This window comes from Vanessa tameamea, chromosome 22, assembly GCF_037043105.1.
Source record: "Vanessa tameamea isolate UH-Manoa-2023 chromosome 22, ilVanTame1 primary haplotype, whole genome shotgun sequence".
Lineage (NCBI taxonomy): Eukaryota > Metazoa > Arthropoda > Insecta > Lepidoptera > Nymphalidae > Vanessa > Vanessa tameamea.
In genome coordinates, this window is record NC_087330.1 from 1,424,662 (window position 1) to 1,449,060 (window position 24,399).

A 24,399-nucleotide genomic window follows, 5' to 3' on the forward strand; every position below is an offset into this window, starting at 1 on the left:
CTTTATTGATTTTAACTTTGACATGACGTGTGTCTGAATTAACTTGTTTTTTTGTATCTTGATTGAGCAGTGCCGTTGGCCCTACTGGCCTTTACAGCGTCACCGAACGTTGGGGCGAGTGTTAAGACTCTGCCCTAAGCTGAACCCTTTTGGGCTCGAGAGTGACGTTCGTCCTGAGGGTGTCTCCTATGAGATCGCACCTCGGCTCAGAACGGAGTCGGTGGGGCGAATAAACTTGAATCTCACATGCTAATAATATGTTAATATGTAACGTTTAACTATGTGTATTTGTGTGTGTCAAACGCACGTGTGTGTAAAGTTATTGTGTATTTGTAATTCATCATTAGATAGTATAAAACAAAGTCGCTTACCGCTGTATGTCCCTATGTATGCTTAAATCTTTAAAATACACAACGGATTTTAATTCGTTTTTTTTTTAATATACAGATTGATTCATGACGAAGGTATAATACATGCACAATATAGTAGAGAAACATTGATAATTTTAGAGGTTTCTGAAGTGATGTAATTAAACACATTTTTGCGCTTACATTGTAAACGCTTGCTCAACCCTACGAGATAGATCATGTTATATGTTTATGTATTAGGGATAACCTACAATAACCATTTTTTACGAATATATTACAGATTTAAAACGAAGGGACGTAGTGGTTTGTATTGTGTGATGACTGAAAAACTGTGAACATTGTAAGAGATTCTGTAGTATATTTAGTATCAGCATTGCACTCGTGCGAAGCCGCGGCGGGTTGCTAGTGTTATATAAAAAATGCACTCCTTCTCCGTAAAGACTTTACTCCTGTAAACATCCACCCATATGTAAAAATGGATCGAATATTTTTGCTTTACGCGTTATTATACAGATAAATATTCTTAATAAACGGACTATCTGACGCAAAAAGATTTATCAAATCGGGTTGTTAGGTGTTTATCTTAGTTTGTTCAAACAAACAAATTCTTTATCTTTGTTTGATTATTATTAAAGATTGAAATATAATCATCAGTTTGACGATAAATCCATAAATTAAGCTTGGTTGTTCCAATTTAGAAAAAAATATAGTAAACTAGTTGTAACCCGCTGTTCCGCTCGATCTTTAAGGGTAAGTCGTCAAATGTTGGGCATTAAAAGTACCATATTTCCTTCGTTGGAGTTTTGTAAAGAATAAACTCGATATTGCAACGAAATGAATCCACAAGGTTTTAGTAGTTTATGAAAAATAAACAAACCGAAAACACATTATTGTAAATTAAAAAAAATAAAACAATATGGCTACGCTGCAGCTGAAACAAAAGAAAAACAGTCTGAAGCAATATTGAGGAAATAACTCAAAGCCTGTTATTTATTAAAGACCTAACCTCGAAACAATGTGACGCGGTAGACAGAGATATATTTATGTAATAACACTGTCGAGTGAGTGAGAAAGAAACATCTTCTCACAAAGCCATGTAATTATGTCTGGGGCGAAAAGTTTTGAAACAGTAATTACCTTTTAAATGTATTGTGAAATTCGTGGACTTTGAAAATGTATTATCACTTCAAACCGTTTTATTGTTTTTCACTCATATTTTTTAGAAAGTACGTTCTATTTTTAAAATTCAAACGGATTTCAAATCTTTTTTAAGGAAATAATATTTTTAATTGTGCCTTTGCATTACTGTGATTAAAGTCTTCGTCAAATTTTAAGTATTCGCTACACTCGGAGACATTTAACGTCTACTTAGAGCACTCCTTATATTTCAATAAGTGCCTTCTCAGAGTCAATTAACGATTTATTAGCGTCTCTAAATGAAAATCAAAGATAAGTACAGCAAAAAGGTCACATAACTTTTTTATTTGACACTATCACCCCTTCGAAAATTAGCCATTATTTCTTGTAAAAAGTAAAGGATAAAAAATGTTTGTTGTGGGCTATCCTTAAGAGATACACGTATACCACCGGGGACTTTTTTGAAGACATTTTTAAGGTGTACAATACTGTAGTACATTATTTTGATCTATATCGTAGGATTCTGCCAGCGTTTGCAATGTAAGCGCAAAACATGTTTTTATTTACGAAATCACTTCAAAAACCTTTAAAATTATCAGTGTTTATCAACGTTATTGTGCATTTATTATAATTTAATATAAGTTGTGTAATTTTAAAGATCTAAGTATACATAGGGACAGACAGCGGTAGGCCACTTTGTTTTATAATATGTAATGATTTTACTTCTAATGTCAGTTTTCAAAACATAACATTCACGCTTAAACTATAGTCGAAATTTAAAGCGGGTGGTACTGAAAAACTCAGCTACTCTATAATAATATAACATACTAAAACTTACTCTGATATTCGCTGCAACTTCTGGTATATTTATTATGTTTTTTGTATTGCGATTTTGTAGTTTTCTCCGTTAGGTATTACGTATTCTGATTAGTTTAAATAGATCTGTGAATCAGAGAGCAAATTTATTTATTATCTGTAGAAAACTCTGTGTTCTGCGAATGTACAACTCAACTGGTTATACATAAATGGTTTATTTATATAACGGTAGAAAATTAGCCATGACTATTTCGGTGACTGGCTTCAGTCTTTCTAGGTACGATAGACTATCAAATTTATTCACAGATGTGTAGTTTTAGTTGTGTAATTACAATTTAACTTAAATTACCCGGTAAATTCGATAGAGGTAAGAATTGTACCCTGTTCGTACTTCAGTATGCCTACTGCGAGTTTTACAAGATTACTCGTATATGTTCACCGTCGCCTTAACGTTTGACGTAAATTTTACAATTTATGTCAAAATAGCCGCCCGCACTCGAAATATACTGGAAACAACTAATCACAAGCGTTAAAGTTCTCACTTTCGAATGAACGATAACAGCGACGTAAAAAACCCCAAGCTTACAAATTGTGATTCCGATTTCTAGTTAGTCTAGTTATTAGATGACGTTAACGCTATTAAATAAGTTTAATACTGGCACTAGTTGAATTGTTCTGTATCTCATTCGAATATGAACTCTTAACTCACCACCAAGTCGATAAACAATAACCCCCAAAATTCTACCTATATGCTGGATGTTTCTTTACTGACGTTAGTAAATTGTTTATTCGTCTGATTATATCGCGTCATCAACTTGAAATTTCTTTGAAAATGAAATCCAACAATGATTTCCGTTTTTCTTTTGTTTAAAATGTAACAAAACCACTTAGCATATTTTTATTATAAAATTTAAATATTTAACAGATCCACCAAAATACACAGTAATAATTTAATAAAATCAATGATAATTAAAACTATCATTAATTGACGTTGTTTAAATTAAAATATGTATAAAATAAATGCTTATACTTTTTTATATATTACTTTAAATATAATGAAAGTATAAATGTTACGGTAAATAAAATTAATGTGGCAAATATTAAAAATAACCGGTCATTGTTCACAATTACTACACGATCTGGTAAATGTGATAATGACTGCAAAATTTATCACTTTTACCGATTGTTATACTTCGGTAATATTAAATTTACCTTGATGTCCGAAAAACTACAACAGCGCGATTTCTAAGGTATTTTCTACCTCGCAAAACCACTCTGTGGAACTGGCTTTCGCCGGCAGTTTTTCCAAACCGACATGCCTTGGGAACCTTCAAGAAAACAGTGGACACATTTCTCAAAGGCCAGCAGCGCACTTGCAAGCTCCCCGGTGTTGTAAATGTCCATGGACGATGTTAATCATTCACCATCAGGTTAGCCTCCTGCCCCATTTCCAACAATACCATAAAAACAAATTGAACTGTATTCATACGGTAACTAAAAGAAACTTATACGCTAAATTATTAGGTATTACCGAAATCAAGTAGGCTTTTACAAGCACTTTTGAATCGTCATTTAACAAACTATTTAAAGTAAAGCTACCACCGGTTCGGAATGTAGATTCTACCGAGAAGAACCGGCAAGAAATTCAGTAGTTACTCTTTTTCAATATCTAAAAATACAGTCATGTTAGTTAAATACATATATATATGTACCTAATAATTATTGTTAACATATGTAGGACAGGAGAGGAAAAAATATAATCATAAAATATCAATTCACATTGAAATCTTTCACAAGTAATTAACACCCGCCAACTTATACTGTTCGAAAGAAATGATTGGTTGTAATTAAGTTATTATAATAATCCGTTACATTCGCCAAAACTAAAATGTATTTATGAATTACGAATAAAAGTAATTATTATTTATTAAAAAGATTAGTGCCAATGCCCCAAATTAATGAAGGAATGACTAATATTCCTATTTACCCCTCCATTTAAGCTTATCACTTGTGTTCGGAGTGGGTACGAATATAGCCCAAAGGGTCAGGATCGAACTTGCGACTTTTTAGATCGCTAGGCGAACCGTAAACTATTGTGCTCATGACGCTCTGGTTCAATAATAATTTGTAATTATTAATAAACTTCAATTAATCACGCATGCCGTAATATTTACCATTAAATTATTAAGTGAAAATTAAAGGGCCCTTAGCTTAATTCAGTTAAATATATTAATTTTTGTTTAACTTTGTTATAATATTATTGTTATTTCCAGATTATATTATCGATACCAAAGTAACTACAATAGAAAAAGTGTTGTCGTATAAATGATTACTAAATTGATTTATTTGGTGGTAGGGCTTTGTGCAAGCCCGTCTAGGTAGGTACCACCCACTCATCAATAATTACCACCAAGCAACAGCTGCAATACTTAGTATTATTGTATTTCTGTTTGAACGATGAGTAAGCCAGTGTAAGCACATTTGTCTCAAAGATTGCCATTGCTTTGGCGATGTGAGGTGTTAAAATTTCTTACAGCCAATGTATATGGGCGATGGTGACCACTTACCACCAAATTTTTTGATCTATATTTATTTATAGGTTATCTTTAATGACAAATGATTTCAAAAACCATTAATTTCGATGTTTCACATCTACCGAGCGTCACGGGCATATTTTACTCTTAACTGTAATAAACATAAAAAGCGTTCATAAACGTTCACAAGAAAAAAAATAAAACAATGTCTAGGCACAATGCCCTTCAGCTCGCGCGTTAGGGACGGTTGAAAATACGTACAGCGAAATATTTCGCACGTTTAACGTGCATTGTTTTCATACAAGATGTAACAGTAAAGGGGTCATCGCCCGGAATAACTAGTGGCAGACTGCCAACAGAACTAATTCTATGCATTACAAATTACGCAACATGTGAACTGTGGTATGCGGAAATCATTGAATCTTGTCCATGTACAAAATATGTCTCAGGGTGATTGCTGGATGTGACAATGATTATACTGATATATGATCGTGATTCAATCAGGTCGAGTTGATGAAATGTAAACAACATTAAGACAAAATGCGGCAAGCCCTCTGTTGCAGAGATGACCTAGTGGTTAGAACGCGTGCACTTTAACCGATGTTTGTGGGTTCAAATCCAGGCAAGCACCACTGAATTTTTGTGCTTAATTTGCGTTTATAATTCTTCTCGAGCTTAGTGGTGAAGGAAAACGTCGTGAAGTAAACTGGATGTGTTAAATTTCAATGAGATTATGTCACCTGTGTATCTCTAATTCGCATTGGAGTTACGTGGTGTGACAAGTTCCTAATCTTCTCTTCAAAGGAAGAGCTCTTTGAGGAGAAGGTTTGGAGCTGGCCTAAGCCCAGCAGTGGAACATTTAAAACGCTGGTACCCGTTTCGTGGGCATTAAATAAAAAAGTCTCATTTAGAAAATTTTATTGGTTGTCATGTGATTTTGGAATTATAAGTTTTTTTTTTATATATTACGGAATGTCCGAGAAAAAGGGACTATGCTGGTTTTCTTCAAATAGTAAATTATTTATTGATATTGCGGAATATCCCAAGTAAAGATACCAGCTCTGGTAAATACTATTGTTTTGTAATGTATACTGAGCTTTCTTTCTTGTCATAAAACGTTTTATATTAAATGAAAAATGGCATTGTTTTAGTTCTATCTTGGTTCTATTTTTCACTTTTGGTGTATCTATTAATGCTACAGTTAGGCGGACGGTCAAGCTGTCACCACCGTCTATAGGCAAAGGCGCTGTAAAAAAGTATTAACTATTCCTTACACCACCACCAGCCTTGGGAATTAAGATGTTATATCTATTGTGCGTGTAGTTACAATGGCTCACTCATCCTTCGAACCGGAACACAACACTTAGTACTGCTGTTTGGCGGTAGAATATCTGATGAGTGGGTGGTATCTACCCAGGTTAAAATATTTATACCCATTGTAAAATTATTACCATTGAATTCATATTTTGTTTTTGGAACAAAGTTATTTTACGCGGCTTACAGTAGAGTAGACAGACATAAATCTTCATGTAAGTAAAAAACGTTATGACCGTTTTTCTGTCCCTATTATATACGATTCAATAAATCATTTAAACTTATTTTTGTTGTTTTTAATACCCATGAGATTTTTAATAGCAGTTTTATTTCTTGTAATTTAATTGTTCTCGAACATTTATTTCATTGGATCTATTATTTAATACAAAATATACAGCAAAAGCATCTTTGTTCCAACCATATATCCCACCTTTCATGGTATTTTTGGTTTTTAATTATATTTTTTAAGAAAAATTTGTCGTTTATTTGGGCAAGTGTAAGTGATGAATTTCTTGCCGGTTATTCTTGATAGAATATTAATTACAATATAGTCTTTGAGTCCTTAAAATATCTAAAAATAAATATTTTTATTTGATAATAGTTATGGTGACCACTTACCACGTGCCTTTACTCGTATATCCTCATGCTGGTGATAAATGATAATCATTTACAAGAAACTTCAAAGATTTAACATTTTTTAAAGTAGGTTGTTACTACCGCACATTGTCATCAACAAATATTTACCAGTAGATCAACACATCATCAATGCACAACCAATCTTTGAAAGTAAGATGTTATGTCCGTATGCCTATAGTTACACTGGCTCAATCACCATTCAAAACGTAATACAACCATATAAGTATTGTACTTCGGCAGTAGTCTATACTAATATAATAAAGCCGAAGAGTTCGTTTGTTTGAACACGCTAGTCTCAAGAACTGCTGCTCCTATACGAAAAAATATTATCAATGATAGATAGACTATTTATTTATTTCTGTATATAGCCGAGCGAAGTCGGGGCGAGCAGCTATGTGATAATTGGACGGTCGCCGACTGGGCTAACAAACCCATTTGAAATTCATTCACGATCATACATTTTCTTTTGTCAAAATATAATACAATAATATTTTATCATCAATTCTCTTTTCACATAGAAATGAATACAAAAGTACATCATACACCCAATTACTATAAATCTCTCAAAAGTATCTTTCTAGATCCATCAAATTACCCTTTCCACTCAAAGTTGAATATTAAGTAATTTTTCGTTTTATAAGATATCTTTGATCTTCAAAATGTAACGATAGCGGATAGGGCGGCGGATTATTTCGTACACTCTGTAATACCTTCATGAGAAATGAAACAGAATAACAAAATAGTTTTAATAAATAAATATATTTACATTTATGTCGAAGGTTTTATTTTTATTCGATACTAGTAAAAAACTGTCGTGGCCTGTATTAAATTCTAATTTCGACAAACCGCTTCGCCTGTTTGGGGGGGGGGAGCGTATTAGATTTGGAGATGTTAAGTACATTTTTACTATAGTTTGTCTCAGTGCCAAATTTCATTCAGATCCGTTCAGCCGTTGTGGCGTGATTGAGTATATTCTCATTTAAGGTTTTTTGATTTTTGTTGCAAAGTTTTCAATGAAAAAAGGTTTCATTTTAATTGGATACTATAAAACCTATGCGAATTTCATAAAAACATTCTAAATTTTAGTGAATTTTTTTTTTATATCGTATAAGTAGTATCTGATATTACCTGCTACATCAAATCTTACAAACATAACGACCAAAATATGGATGATGACTAAATTAATAAAGATAATTACTTGAACTATTTTCAATTCGTATAATTCTCTTCAAAATTTAAATTTTCTCATAATTTTAAAGAGAAAACGTCAAGTTCACGTCAAATAAAGTCAGTATTATTTGACGCTTCGCAAATATACACTAAAAAGCGTCTTTTTTGCAACGTGATTCTTATTATAAACAAAAGAACTTACTAGCGCACAGATCGGTAAATCTTTGCGTTCCTCTCCAAAACTGCCAAGTTTAATCATTTTCGTTTCTTTAGTAATCAAATTTCTTTCTTTTGGTGAAGTATTTCTATTTTTAATGGCTTTTATGTCTGTGTGTTTTTATTTGCAAGCAGCGTCACAATAAAAACTTTAGAATTATGCTATCTCTGATTATAGTATGGTATAGTATTCCATATCGATAAAAAAATTCAACCTTATTTTGTTTTAATGTATCTTTTATTTCTGAGCTATGATGGTACAATGCCAAGAACACGTAAATCTCGTCAAGAGTATTCATTAATTTGTGCTCATAATTAATTTATCTCTCTCGTCTTGGTGAAGGAAAACATCGTGAGGAAATCTGCATGTGTTGGATCAATCTGACACATCTGTCATATCCTTTTGGCTAAATAAGATATATTTTTAGGAAAATCTAAACCTAATTACTAATAGCGTAATGATGAACGGAAGATGTGCTGTCTGTTGAGGCAGCTGATTGAATGGCACCGCTTTTTAAAATGGCTAGGCTGTTTATCGTATTGGAACAGTGTGGAATAAACTTCAAATATTCTCCTCAAAAGAAGAGCAAACAGGAACAGTGTGACACTTACAGACTGTTTCCTGTGCTTTATCTTTTCTTCTTCTTCTTCAGGGTTGCATGGTTAGACATAACCTACGCGTACCTCTGTGAAACAAGCGTGAGTTTCACAACATAAAGGAATTAAAGATTTACGGAATAAGGACGTATAACGCAGTAGACGCGATTTCCGCTTGTTTAGGTATAAATTGATTGCCCTTGAAGCCAAGTTGGTTGTCATAAACATTTGATATTAACCATTACGAGCCGAATGATATGATAGGAACGGAAGATTAGCTTTTGTGTTAACGTGCGCGGTATTGGTTCGCTAATGAAAAATTGGTACAAGATATGATTTACACGTTTTTGGAACGAAGTTTTTTACACGGCTTACATTAGAGTGAATTGGCAAAACGTCGCGTAAGGAAAAATGCGTTACGATCCCTCTGGGCGACTTTGTCTCTCTCTCTTTATTTCTCTGTCTCGCTCTTTTATAGACGGTTTGATATTATTTAAAATTATTTTTTGTTATTCTTTTAATTCAAACGAGATTTTAATACAGAAATGTGTTTCCTGTCTTTTATTAATTCATAAACTTGTTAATTTATTTTAGTGTGTCTGTTATTCAATACGTAATTTAAGCGAAATCAAATTCGTTCCAAATGGGTGGCCCAAGTCAAGTCTCTTTTTTAATCTCGCTTCTCGTTTATAAAGCATCTAATTTTTCTACATAATATTGTATTCTACCAATTTGATCTTCATAGATCATGTTAAAATCTTGGAAACTTACTAGTTTATAATGAATATATTATTAAAATATCAACCGACACTGGATTAGCCTTGACGAAAATTCTAATCTGTAATTGAATTGTTAATCATTAAACAACAATTAAATTTAAAGATAAAGCAATAGAAAAAAATAATTTATATCGTAAAAGTACGCTGAGAAAGACGTTTGAAGATACAATTCAAGAGTTCCAAAGGAAACCATTCGAAGCAAAATCCTTTTAAGTAAAGAAGAAAACTAAACGTTGTGTTTGAACAAGCAATCTTTGATAGCACACTTTTATTATTTTCGAATCGAATTTATAACTTACTGGAGATCCGAAAAGCTTTTACATTTCAGGTAATATATTTCTTGACATGAAATAGAAAAGCGCTTTAATAAGCGAAATGTAAACACGAATGTCTTTGAGATCATTAAGACATAATTAATTTCGTGCGGTGTTAAGGAAACATCTCGAGGAAACCTCCATTTGTCTAAATTCAATGTAAAAAAAAACTCATGTATATCCACCAAGCCGCACTGAGCAGCCTGGTGAGATTAGCTTCAAACTGAAGAGGCGGCTTCAGCACACCAGTGGAACGTTTAGGATGTTGCTTTACTTTTGTGATGTTGAATAATTCAAGTACATATTTATATAAGTTAAAACTATATTCAAGAAAAAATAAAAAATCGCAACCTAAATTTCCTTCTTTTTTCACTAAATTTTCACTGCTTTTTTCAAGTAGAAGCTCATTTCACGATGCTTACGTGGAAGATTTTTATACTATATATTCAGGTTTCCTCGCGATAATTCATTCATCACCGAGCACGATGTTAATATATAAATTATGATACATCTGTAAATTCAGCTTAGCTTGCCCAGATTTGAGCGCAATCTTCCGTTAAGATTCGCGTGAAAAAAAATCTTTATTCGAGTATTCTCTAATATTCTGTATTATCATGTTTTCTACCTCTTCTTTGCGTTCCTCTCCGGCTAACGAAGGTTGCCAGTCAGTTTCGTATATCCCTCAGCATTCCTTGCTAGGCGATGCACTGATGTTACGTCTTCGTACCTTTCTTAAATCTATGCTTTTTACCTAAGGGTTCTTAGCAGACCATCTAAGGGACGTCAAGAACTGTACCAAGAAGTACATGAAAAAACTTGGTTATATCTATTTCTCAAATAAATTTAAGTCAACTAACATAATATGTGATCTTTTGATATCTATATATACTTAAACTCAAATTCCTTTATTCAATATAGAAGCATTACACTTACGTATTGATAGTCAAATGAAACACTACCACTGGTTCGGAAAAGTAAATACCTGACCAGAGAAGAACCGGCGAAAGAAACTCAGCAGGTCGTTTTTTTGTAACTTATATTATTTACATAATTGTGTATGAATAGAAATAGCCAGGAGGCCATCGTTTCATTCCCAAAGAATTGTATTATCTAAAATACATTTTTTAGTTGTATTTCAATAGAAACAGTACGTGATGATGAATAAATGAGCTAGAAACATTTTGTAAATTAAGTGAAGGGTGAGTCTAGATGCGGAATCCTTTTTTTTTTCGCTCTTAGACTTTGATAAATTGAATCGTACTTTAAAAGCAACTAAAGTACATTGCGTTTTAGTATTCACTCGAAGTAATGGTTCTATCAGAAATTGTAAGAAATTGTAATACTGATCTTTTTAAAATTATTAAAGTCGAAGTCGGTTGATGTTTTTGGTCTATATCCAATCTATGGCAGCTTGATACAACTTTCATATCGTGTTTCTTATTAAAAAGACCGTTTAGGCCCTGGGACTAATTAGTTTTCATGACGTTGTGTTTAAACTCAATTTTAAAAGTATTAATATATTCATATTTCTTATAATAAATTTATATTTTGAGTGGTTATGACATAAAACAGTGGACATAATGTTGTCCAGACCAATTTTGCTCAGTTTCTGTGTGACGCGTCAACTAACTGAGACTTTTCATCATCTGGGGTTTGAACATGGAACCTTAGCTAGAGACTAGACCAATGAGGCAGACAAAAAGAGTATTTATAAATAACGTGATATTGTCAATTTTAATTTATATGAGCTAGAATACAGTACTCTTAAAATAGAATTCATTATATACATATAATTGTACGCTAAAACGACGCTGTGATTGTACGCTTTGCTATACTATAATATATTGTTGAGACTTTCCTAAGGCATCATATTTACGGCAGGTTATATAATTCAAATACAAACCCTCATACTGCGCTGGAAGCGGTCGCTCGCGTTTATTCCGCATCACTGGGTAACTAAACGCAACGTACACTTCAAAAGGTATTCAAAGGATTGCCAACAAGTCTCATGGCAGTGTCTGTTATTTGTTCATGGTTAAATTGATCTCAGATTGAACTCACATACTTTTATCTCGTGAATGAGTTCTTGATTGTCGTATAAATGTTTTCAAAGGAAATGAGAATAGTTTCTTCACATAATAGTAGAATCTTGATAATAGTTGAACTATTACGGAAGAACGAGCTCGAAGTTGAAAGTGAACATGAGACATTTCATGTTTTTATGACATCAGTCGACGAGCAAATAGGTCAACTGATGATAATCAGCCACAACTCTATGGGCACGTATGATATTTTGGGTACTTCGATTTTAAGTCCCTTGTGAATTTATTTACACTGGCGCAGTCACCCGTCCAACCGGAAAAAATTATACGAAGTATAACTTGGTAGAATTTGTAGTGAGTGGGTGGTGTCTACCCAGATGGACTTGCACAACCCTACCACGAAAGGATTAAGGGATACATGCATAAAAATTGCGTATCAAAATCTCTAGAGACACACTCACAGAAAATGATAAAGTAATGAGCACTAATTAGGCACATTTTATTTGATCTGGAACCCGCCACCTAAGTTTCAGGATATCCTAGCCTACGATTTGTCTCAGCTTATCATTCAATATAACTAATAATTATTTATTTTAGACATAGCTTAAACCTAAGAGGATTTAAAAAAAAAAGGCTTTATTATAGTGACTCTTTGCAGTCTTATTTATTCAATGTGGAAACTTTGCTCGATTCTCACCTACAGTGCCGCAAATTTCTAAACTTTCTGACTGCATCCAGTGAAGTGAAGTGCTCGAGAATCCAACGTGTTAAAGTGTTTTCCATTTTGTTTAACTTGTTTTCTGTTTATTTCGTAAACGAGCACTTTTATGTCACACGTCAATTGTATTTGTTTGTGTGGATTAACTTTTTATTTTCAAATTCGAATGTGTTAATTAAAGTTGCAGTTTTATTCAAGTTTTGAATACGTTTGAGTTTTATCGTGTTTAGCGAAATCGAAAGAGCTCGGGGTAAATGATCTTGGTAATCTGCCTGGGGTCAGCGCACTGGCCTTTGCACCAAGAATGGTGTACAAAATTTTGTGTACTTTTTTCTCTTTGATATTTAAAGCTGCTTGTATTAGTGCTTCAATAGATAATATTTGGTAACCAGTCATTAAATCGTGTGATACGTTTTTCGTTCGAAATTATGAATTTTCCAATGTAGCAACAGCATCATAATTTTTGACTCTATTTATTTAAATTATTAATGTCAAGATGTTGCTGCACTGTACTTTATTTTTTTTTTTTTAAATATAGAGCTTTATTAGGGGTGAGAACGACCCAAATATGTACCTACTTATATCGTAATTTAATTTTTTTAGTTATAATTTTGCATCGATGCTATATACATAATGTATTTTAAAAATATAATTTTAGTTACTTTTTTTTTTAAATAATGACTTGTTTTTTTTTCCCTCCATAAATTTAATTTAAATATAATGAATTGGTAATTATGTAAGAGTAATATATTAATACTCAAACAATATACCTTCTGAAGTATTTTAGAGAATATCGCTTAGAAACGACGTCTAAAGCCAAATTAATATAGAAAAAAAAAATGGAACAGACCTTCTAAATAATGTAAAGAAAAGTAAAACATCAAGATAATAATTAATCTTTTACTATACCCTAAGGGCGTAGAAGATAAGTAAAATAAATCCTCGTGAATTATATCTATCTAAAACTCGAATCTTTTGGGATTTGGTCGCCTGGAATTTGATGTTTACGAAAATTGAATATTTTTTTTTTTGTATAAATAATCCTAGGTCTTCTATTTAATAAATTGCCTTCAAAATAATAGATTTAAAGAGATTTACTTGTTATAATTTATTTTAGGTAGGTAGGCAGACTAGAAAGTACTATCTGGTTTCAAGTTATTATCAAAGTCTCAATCCAATTTCAATATAGAAGCGTTACACTTGCTTTTTGATTGTCAAAAACCTTCCATGAAAATTCGGAAATAAAGACCTGAGTCCGGCTAAAAGGAACGGTTTTTTTATCTCAAATGTGACAATGGATATACAATATGGATGTATATATCAATGAGCCGCCAACCATTTTGTTTAGTATGTCCCTTGTGCCGCTGATTACAATATTAATATTTGTCATAGCAATATAAGGTATCGATGTTAGACGGTGGAATAACTCATGAGTACTCAGACGGATTTGCACAAAACCAAGCTTATGAGAAATGTATCATGGATGACTTGACAAATGGCTATGACTAATCGATACCTCACACAGGACTTAGTGTTACTGGTTAGAATTGTTTCAGCGATTATGTATTTCTTATAAGCACGTTACGCTATGACGTCAAAGATAAATCGTATTACAAACTTTGTAAAAATGGATTTTTTAGAATATTGTTTATAGTAATATGCATGAATTATAAATATAAAACAGTATTAATAATATTGAATTTAAATAAATCACTCCTTTTTTTCAAAGAGGTGATATTTTTTATAAGGTAATGATGTCTGAACGCGCTTTCTATTATAATTGGTGGACTCAAATAATAAAACCCAGATGGAAACATGTAATTGGCTGTTACAAATAGCTGTCAAAACAGAGATCGATTCCGCACCAATGAGCAATAATAACACGTGGGTAGGCAATCTCTAGTTCGTGGAAATACTCACGACCAAAAGCAGCATTATTGAAATTGGATTATAACAATTTCACAATAATAATTATGTTTTAAAAATCGTTATTTAGAAGATGCCAACTTGGCTAAGTAATAAGAACATATCAATTTTAAATCGAAGATTGTAATCTCAGGCAGACTTCCTAATTTTATTCTCTATGTGGGACATGCTGCCTCTCTCTGTCTGTCTATTCGGGGAGCACCACGGAATCGCTATCGCATGCTACCGTGACGCCTCAACAGTTGACTGCCTCCATAATATGTATATACTTTGTTTTATAATTAATCTCATACTCGTCTGTGAAAAAATAAGAAAACCTTGGACGAAAATGAAAAAGTGTTGGATGAAAATCCGACGATATTTCTGCAGCGCTGAGAAATAAGCACCAACCTCAAAAAAAAGAGAAGAGGCTGAACATCTCCTCCCTATCTAAACCCTTGTGGGACATTTTCAGGCCCTTTATTGACTTTGCCAATTTATTATACGTAAGTTCTTTTGAACACCTTATTATCTATTCAAGCGCCGATAATTCTTGTGGAAAGAATGGATAAAATGTGGTTATGTCTTACAAATATTTCCCGAATCGATCTGTGAGGCCGGAACCAACTGGACAAGACAAATAACCTATCCAAACCATTAATCCTTCTAATCTTGACAGAAAACCTCCGGACCGCATGGGGGCGATGCGGACGTTTATCAAAACATGCCAAATAGATCTTGAAATGTGCAGATAGAAAATAATTCTGTCATATTTTGTAAGGATTTTTTGTATATTATATTTAACTCATATATTGAATACTGTCTTTTTTTTTTAAATACATTATACTTTTTAAAATTGGAAGGTACAAATAATTCGATTTAGTTTTTAAACTGTTAATAGTTTTCTGTATATTATGGTCTGTATATCTGTACAATTATAATTAAAAAAAAATAAACATAGGTAACTTAATATTACGAATACGTTGGGTCTATTTTTTTTCTGTAAATGCAATAACATTTAATAACACAACTGGTCCCGTGGTTGGTGTATTTAAATGATTAAAATTCCATACGGCGCTAATGTTTAAAGGTTGCAGTGATTATTAGGGAGCCGTGTGATGCCCTGACAGTGAGCTAAACTATACAGTCCTAGTCTATGTACCCATACATCGGTAATTATTATACCACTAATTTGCCAGTCCGTCTACAAATAATATATATATAATGCTTGGGTTTGAGAGACGGCGGGTTGGTAATTTTGAGTTGAAATAAGTTGTACGATTTTCCCAAAACATTAATTGTTTTTATATAACTTTGTGCTTATTTGTTACTGTTTCACAAAGAACATACTGAGAGAATATTACGGTCATCTTTCGGACTTATTTCAACTTTGTGAAAGTTAAATGAGTAAATATTGTTGTACTTTGTTTTTTTTTTTATAACAAAGAATATACATTTATACTTCTGAACTGTAATAAAATACTAAAAAATGTATTCAAAACATAATAAGAGTATTTTTTTTTTTTTAATAAATTGTTCTCTCTTGTTACAGGCATACGGCCGATGTAAGCACAAAGGCGAAATGAGATGAGTATGCGCGTGTCGTGGGCTAGGTGGTATTGGATAGTTATCTTCACGACGTGTACCGCGAGGACCGCCAGTGATTGGCTCGACTGCGCCCACATCGCAACCTGTCGTTGTAAGTGGTCCTCCGGGAAGAAAACCGCCACGTGTGCCTCCGGTGACCTACGCCGCCCGCCATCTCTCTCATCAGACATTCAAGTATTGGACCTACACGATAACCCCTTAAGAAATCTCCCGCAGGAAGTTTTTCTAAACATTGGCCTTCTCAATTTACAACGGCTTAATTTACGAGCCACGAAACTTAGATCTATTCACGCAGACGCTTTTTTAGAATTAAGAATTTTAGTTGAAGTTGATTTGGCTGATAACGATTTGGCCGTTCTTCCAAGAGATATATTCAGAGGAAACGAAAGATTGCGACTGGTAGTACTTAGTAATAACCCATTGACAATATTAATCTCAGATCAGTTTCCGACACTTCCACATCTGCGAATGCTCCTGTTAGATGGTTGCAGACTAAGAACAATACAAACAAACGCATTGCGAAATTTAAAATCACTAGAGACTATAGACTTACGAAGAAATCAACTAACATTCCTACGTTTGATTACTTTTTCACTACCGGCCTTAAAGACTATGTCATTGTCGGGCAATCCCTGGCGGTGTGATTGTCGTTTACGTGAGTTTAAGGATTGGTTTTTAGAAAGTAAATTAGGAACGGAAGAATTAGTTTGCGTAGAACCATCGACTCAGTCAGGGAATAAATGGCGCAATGTACCAAGCGAGAAAATGGCTTGCCCTCCAGAAGTTAAATCAAGTACCTTGGTTGTGAGAGCAGAGATAGGTTTGGCTGCTACATTTGGTTGTTGGGTCCATGGAGTACCAAAACCTTCAGTTACGTGGCTCCTAGATGGTGTAGAAATACGAAATAGTACAATTGACTGCGATATGGAAGAAACGGATACAGTAGTTGAAGACGATACTATAGATGACAAAGTTCCCGGTAGCGTTAGATGGGTGAATATAACATTATTAAATGTAACTTCAAGTGCAGCTGGAGAGTGGACCTGTGTAGCTAAAAGTATGGCTGGCGAATCTAGAGCTGTTATAAGTCTTGTTTTACCTAGATCTCAAACTGCCACTGCACGGACAGCTCCAGGAATACCACAATTGCTCGGAGTTGTTTTTGGAGCTTTAGGTGCATTAGCATGTCTTGGGTTTATTGCCGCCGTAGCTTGTTGGCAATTAAGAAGACGTACAGTACCACCAAGTCGGAGTTTCACTGATCAAGAGAAACGTTTGATAGATGCTTCAGTAGTAGTTAGTTGTGACCGTTCGATTGCTGATATGGCTTCTCCGTGTGATTTTGAATTGACAGAAAGGTCTATAGACGATCAACCGAGAGGATGTGGCTTTGATCCAGTCCACATAACTATTGAAGGTACACCAGGTGCGTTTCCACCTCCACCAGCGGAGTTTGCTGTTCCAGTTCCTTACGGAAATATATTTATATCTGTCCAAGTTTCCGGTCGAGGTGAACCAGGAAAATATCCAGATTTACTTAGTGGTGGTGCAACGTTACCTCGGAGAAGTAGAACATGTTGTAACGCTCCCGCATATGACAATATGGGTCCTAGAGTGACGGCAACTGGTAGCTCCACGTGGTCACTCCCAGGAGCTAGTTCAGAGAATATAGAAATATCAGAGACCCCTGTCCTTACTCTACCGCCACCACCACCGGAGTTTGTCTCACTTTAGCCTAGGCCAATGGTACTAGATGCCGCCAATTTAAGGTGACCTGGTACCTAAAACTTTTTGAGTCAATTAGACTATTTCCCAATTTTATTGTATTTAAGATACGATAATTTTAAACGTGATTAATTAAAATTTGTAAATAGTGAGTGCGAACGGTGTGAGACATCTTGTGAGATTTAATAACTTAAGGTTGTTTGTTATCAATATTGAAAAAAAAACTGTAAGATAAACATTTTATGTGGATCGGTGGTTCGTACGGAATGTTGGTATGTGAAGGTATTTACATAGTCTCGACCTATTAATTTACTAAATATTCCTTTTATGACTTCGCGTATGTGTCTTCCCAACTTTTGTAAATATTGTTTAGTCATGTTTACAAACTTCCCAAATATAAGACTGACCTCTTTGTCTTATTTTCATCTCTCTTTGTGACTTACGACTGTATAAAGCTATATACTTCAAATAGGCCAACGATAGCTTCTAAAAATTTTATTTGAAAGCGAATAATGTAAAAATAAACAGATCAAATTATAATAAATTATTTTGTTTTATTTGAACCCTGTAACAGCTTTAACCGCCAGAAAATACGGGCTGCAGTGACAGGAACGAGCTGAAATCAGAACCGAGCAATAATGTAAGTACAATTGTTTTGACACCAGCTCTCATTTTATATATTTAAACACAAATTAGTGATCATCCTAAAATAATACTTTATTTGAATTACTCTGATGGCATAAAATTTTCTCGTACTTGATTATTTGAGGTACATTTACATTTTGGTGTTGTGATACATACATTAACATTCAACTATAATAATTATTTATAATAAGAATAGATAACATTAAGTGCCTAAATATAATACAAATATGAATTAAAAATAGTTACTGTATAAATCTTGGCCGCGTCGGATGGTAATTAATGGTAATCAATGATCATCCTAGGACTAAATTTTACTATTTATGAAAGTTTACAAAGGTGGACTAATCCCAGAGAACTTTTGAGGTAACCTAGATAAAAATTGTTCAAGTATACAATGAAATTAAAAAATCAAGTACCATTTCCATTTACTGAATTTTAAAAAGCATATATATAAGTACGTTAAATTAAGGCATATAACAAGATCACATAATCGCTGAAGTTTTCTTTATTTTATTATTTTTTTTTATCATCGTATTAATACGTGCGTAAAAAAAAATTGAACTGAGTTGTTATATCACCAACCAGATTTAAGATAAAATAAATCTATTAAAATATAATAGTCGCATAATATGCTTTAGTTGATCTCAATAAAATATTCTTAGTCATAAAAATAGTTTTGTAAAGCTAATCAAAAACTTGAATAAAATGAACGTAAATCTAATAGATATTCCATTTAAATAGATAGGCCCCGTAAGGTAAGTAGTGGTAAGTAGTCCCCACCGTCCATGATGTAAGAAATTTCAACCATTCATCTCACATCATCAAAGTCAACCAAGCTTTGAAGCTAAGATGTTGTCGCTTTTGCTGGTAGTTACACTGGCTGAATCACTCAAACCAGAACATAACAATACTGAGCATTGCTGTTTGGTGGTAGAAATAATGATGAGTTTGCGGTAACCACCCAGTAAACAGTATGATATTTTGTAACAACAATGACATATTTCCAAGTTTAATAGTTATAAACATAAATTCTCAAAACGTTGATGGTAATTTCATCGAAATAAACACGTTCCAATATGCCAAAAACGCAATAATGACCCATTCAAAAGTAACTTTAAACTCCAAGCGACAATTTAATGTGAATTCGTTTGTTTCGGTTAACTGCCAAAACAATTTTTGTATGTTATCTTTAACTCGTTTTATATGATATATTTGTATACGTAACTAATGTACATATATATTTCAACTTATGAATACTAGATGGCGTTATGTCAAATTGTAGACAATTCTAAATCGCGATGGCAAGATTCGCTAATTGTTTGCATATAGCACTTAGGATTTTTTTGAATAAATATGGTTACCAGTGGCACCTAATAGTTTTATTAGTAAAATATTAGTATTGTGGAGCATCCTTAGGATCGACTGAGCTAGTTGTTCAATATTTATAAATTTTCCCTGTTAATTATCCCGTAACCCGGATTCAGTTCAGTGTATATCGCTGCCTGTTTCAGTAATATTTCATTTTCTTTTGTCAGCTTAAAAGGTAAAATTAGAAGGTGGATTTACTTGAGCTTTCTATTATACTGGCTTATATAAATCTAATTTTTGATTTATTTTATCATGTATTTTAAGTGAGGCAATATTTATTCAGATAATTTTCTCTTATAAGATAAATAGTGCAAATTAAAATTTTGTTTTTGTAAATCCATTTCTAGTTTATAGTTAAATTATATAAAGATTATAAATATTTAATAAGACTATACATAATATAAATAACTATAGAAATCAATATATCCTCCAAAAAATTGCCTGGCGAATGTTACTACTGGAATCTAAAATATTTTCTCTATCAGTATTGTTTTGATTACGGATTCCTTCCGTACGTTTATTTCTTAAAATACGAATATTAATCTTTAAATTAACGTCTAAAATATAGAAGAATAGACATATTATATAGTGAGTGAGCCAACATAACTACGTATACAAATGATATAAGCTGTTGGGGCACCTATGTTGTTACCTATGTGCCACGCGGATTCGCCTGCGAATGATCAAAAAAAAGTTCAAAGTAATGATAAAAACAGTTTCATGATGGAATTCATAGTCTCTATTCAAGGAAACGCATTGGGAAACTAAACACTTTTATAGCGTCAATTAAGGTTCTCATAAAGCGTACAGCTGTGACAATAAGATCTACTTGAATCTGAATGCATAGAACTTTTATGATTTCATTTATTGCTGCACTAAAATTTTCAAATTAATGGCAGCTATAAATGAAGGAATACGAGCAATTCTACCTAACGAGTTCCCTGATGTTAAGTGGTCATCACCTCCCATCAATGAATAGATAAAACTTTATTTCTCACCACAATACCGAAACAAACAAAACAAACGCTAAAATTAATATTATAAATGTGAAAGTAAGTCTGTCTGTCTGTTGGTCTTTCACGGTCAAACCGCTGAATCGAATTTGATGAAATTTAGTGTGAAACAAGCTTCAACTTCAGGAAAGAAAGATTACTCATACAGAACCTTACAGTTCACTTGTACAATGAGCAATACAAATATACAAAGTTGATTTCAATTCTAGAATCGAAGGCAGTACATGTCCACAGTGACCCACAAAAAAGGATACACCTATTAATTTTAATTTTAACAAAATAAAATTTTAAATATAAAATAATATTTACTAATTTAATTCATATACTACATACTAAACTAAAACGGAAACGAAGTCGAGGTCGACGTTTAGTTAAATATAATATCTATATTAACATTATGACGTCAAAAATAAATAACATGGAACTTGTACTACAAGAAATGATATCCCTTTTATTACTTCGCCAATGCGGCGCCCTGTTAACTAAGATCTTGTCTCTTGTTGCTATTATTACTGCCTCTCATCCTTCAAACTTCATTCAACTTGGAAGCCGAATGGTAAACCTATTTGGGACAAGATTGCAGTCATTGCTCCTTAAATCTCTTTTTTTCTCCTTTTTCTTGTTTTTCGTTTAAATTAAGTAATGTAAACTTTGTCTATATTTTTGTCATGTGTATATACTTATACTACTACATATACTTTTTTATCATTATATATTATTAATTTGAAGAATAGACCGATTCTTTTTTTTTAAAAAAAAAAGAAAAAAGTTTATATACGATCTATTTTTTTTTTTTAAATTATAATATTTGAAATTATTATAAATGATTTGTAATCAATGTTTATAATTATATCGGAATATAATCACGGAAACGAATACTTGGCCGCGGGAGGGTTTTATTAACTTTTCGAATAGACTTTCAGACAAGGCAAAAGTCTAAATTGTGTTATGAAATGAATGAAAATTTTAATAAATTTAAGACACATTTACTTCAAAATATAAATTTCAATACAGCTGTCTTAAATCTAAATGAATGAACACTCAACTTCTGAAGTTTCCAGTTAAACTGTCGCTGTTGTTTCAATAAAGTTGTGAAAGGTATCAGTGAGTCTCAAAACGCAACAAGACATTAAATAACTACGAAACCAATGGTAGAGCTATAATGATCTAATAGAAGGGTCCTGTTAAGAATTGACGAAGAAAATAAACCTATAAGTAATATAAGTAAAGAGCCGAGATGGCCCAGTGGTTAGAACGCGTGCATCTTAACCGATGATTTCGGGTTCAAACCCAGGCAGGCACCACAGACTTTCATGTGCTTAATTTATGTTTATAATTCATCTCGTGCTCGGCGGTAAAGGAAAACATCGTGAGGAAACCTGCATGTGGCTTATTTCAACGAAATTCTCCCACATGTGAATCCACCAACACGCATTGGAGCAGCGTGGTGGAATATGCTCAAACCTTCTCCGCACGGGAGAGGAGGCCTTAGCTCAGCAGTGGGAAATTTACAGGCTGCTAATGTAAAAAAATATATATATTTTCTTTATTAAAATAAATGTTTTTTTTTTCCATACTAATATTATAAATGCGAAAGTAACTCTGTCTGTTTGACTGTCTATTTATCTATTACCCCTGTGAGACAACAATGAACCGAATTTGATGAATTTTGGTATGAAGCAAGTTTTAACTCCAGGGAAGGCGATAGGTAACTTTTTTTATACCTAACAATTAACGATCAACACTTAACATGCGAGTGAAATTGCGGGCGAATACAAGTTCTCTTATATCATTATTTAACGTTTGTAATATAATCATTTATTTCTACTAGGTGGTAGGGCTTTGTGAACTATCACCCTACCACCTAGTAGAACACCCACTCATCAAATATTATAACAGTACACTGTATTGTTGTGTTCCGGGTAGAAGGGTGAGTGAGCCAGTGTAATGACAGGCACAAGGGACATAACATCTTAGTTCCCAAGGTTGGTGGCGCATAGGTGATGTAAGGAATGGTTAATACTTCTTACAGCGCCTTTGTCTATGGGCGGTGGTGACCACTTACCATCAGGTGGCCCATATGCTCGTCCGCCAGCCAATGCCGTAAAAAAAAAACCGCGGACGATAACAATTTTTAATAATGTATTATTGTAGAACGAAAACTAAGTGACGTCACCTTTCAGACGTCATCTTTTACTACGTCTGAAAGGTGACGTCAGTTAAAGGGGCATCTATCTTGGGTGGTGACAAGTTTGTAGCTGTCAGTTGCATTCTTGATGAATTTCATAATATTCTGTTGATATATATCTGAAACTTAGTTAATCAGTGTCCGTCGATATTTATTTGTAAATGGTTTAGCGAATGGTCGATTATAACCATTTGACGACCTCCGTGGTCGAGTAGTGTGTACACCGGTTTTCACGGGTACGCCACTGCACGCCCAGGACTTGCCTGGGTTCGATTTCCGACCGAGTCGATATAGTTTATTAATTTTCTATGTTGTCTTGGGTCAGGGTGTTTGTGGTACCGTCGTTACTTCTGATTTTCCATAACACAAGTGCTTTAGCTACTTACATTGGGATCAGAGTAATGTATGTGATGTTGTCCAATATTTATTTATATTTTTTTTAATTACGATGTATGCGGTGATGTGTCATGCTATAAGAATGCGTCCTGCCGTTCATCGTACACGGCATAGTCTCGCCCACCGATGGCGTGTCAAAAGATATTACATATAAAAAAAATTAGACTCATAACATATTCTTCATTACATAGTATAAAACAAAGTCGCTTACCGCTCTCTGTTCCTTAGATCTTTAAAATTACACAACGGATTTTGATGCGTGTTTTTTTATTTGGTTTCTATGTATGTGCACGATACGGTAGAGACACACTGATAATTTTCGAGATTTCTAAAGTAATGACGTAAATAAACACATTTTTTGAGCTTACATTGCAAATTCCGGCTGAACCCTACGAGATAGATCAAAATAATGTACTACAGTATTGAACACTTTATAAAGGTATTCGAAAAAGGTCACAGTGGTATATGTCTATCTCCACAATAACCCTTTTTTATCCTTTACTTTTTACGAGAAATAATGGCTTACTTTCGAAGCAATTTTAAGCAATAAAGCATTAATCCTGATCCAATTAAGTACCATAAATACATTGTGCATTTAATATAGATAAATATGGCTCTTTACAGCATGTAATTTCAATGAAAATTTTCGAAGATATCACAGATTTAAAACGCAGGGACATAGCGGTTTGTGTTGTCTAATGACTGAAAAACTGTGAACGTTGTAAGACATTCTGTAATAATATTAATAATAATAACTCTTTATTGTACATACACGAGAGAAAAGAAAAACTTACATTCAATAACACATTATTAAAAAAAAAAAAAGAAATGTACAACAGGCGGTCTTATCGCTTAAGAGCGATTTCTTCCAGACAACCAGCATGGAGGAGTTAATGTGAAAAAGCGGAAA

General features: G+C 33.3%; 1 protein-coding gene across 1 annotated transcript in view; it reads left to right on the plus strand.

Annotated features, from left to right (window-relative positions):
* Window positions 1-18,423, plus strand: part of LOC113402267 (leucine-rich repeat-containing protein 24-like) — a 45,156-nt gene extending 26,733 nt beyond the window's left edge. The window contains exon 2 of the mRNA XM_026642460.2: window positions 16,099-18,423. Within this exon, the coding sequence (XP_026498245.1) occupies window positions 16,134-17,888 (1,755 nt within the window). The 5' untranslated portion in view covers window positions 16,099-16,133 and the 3' untranslated portion in view covers window positions 17,889-18,423. The remainder of the gene's footprint in view (window positions 1-16,098) is intronic.
* The last annotated feature ends 5,976 nt before the right edge of the window (window positions 18,424-24,399 follow it).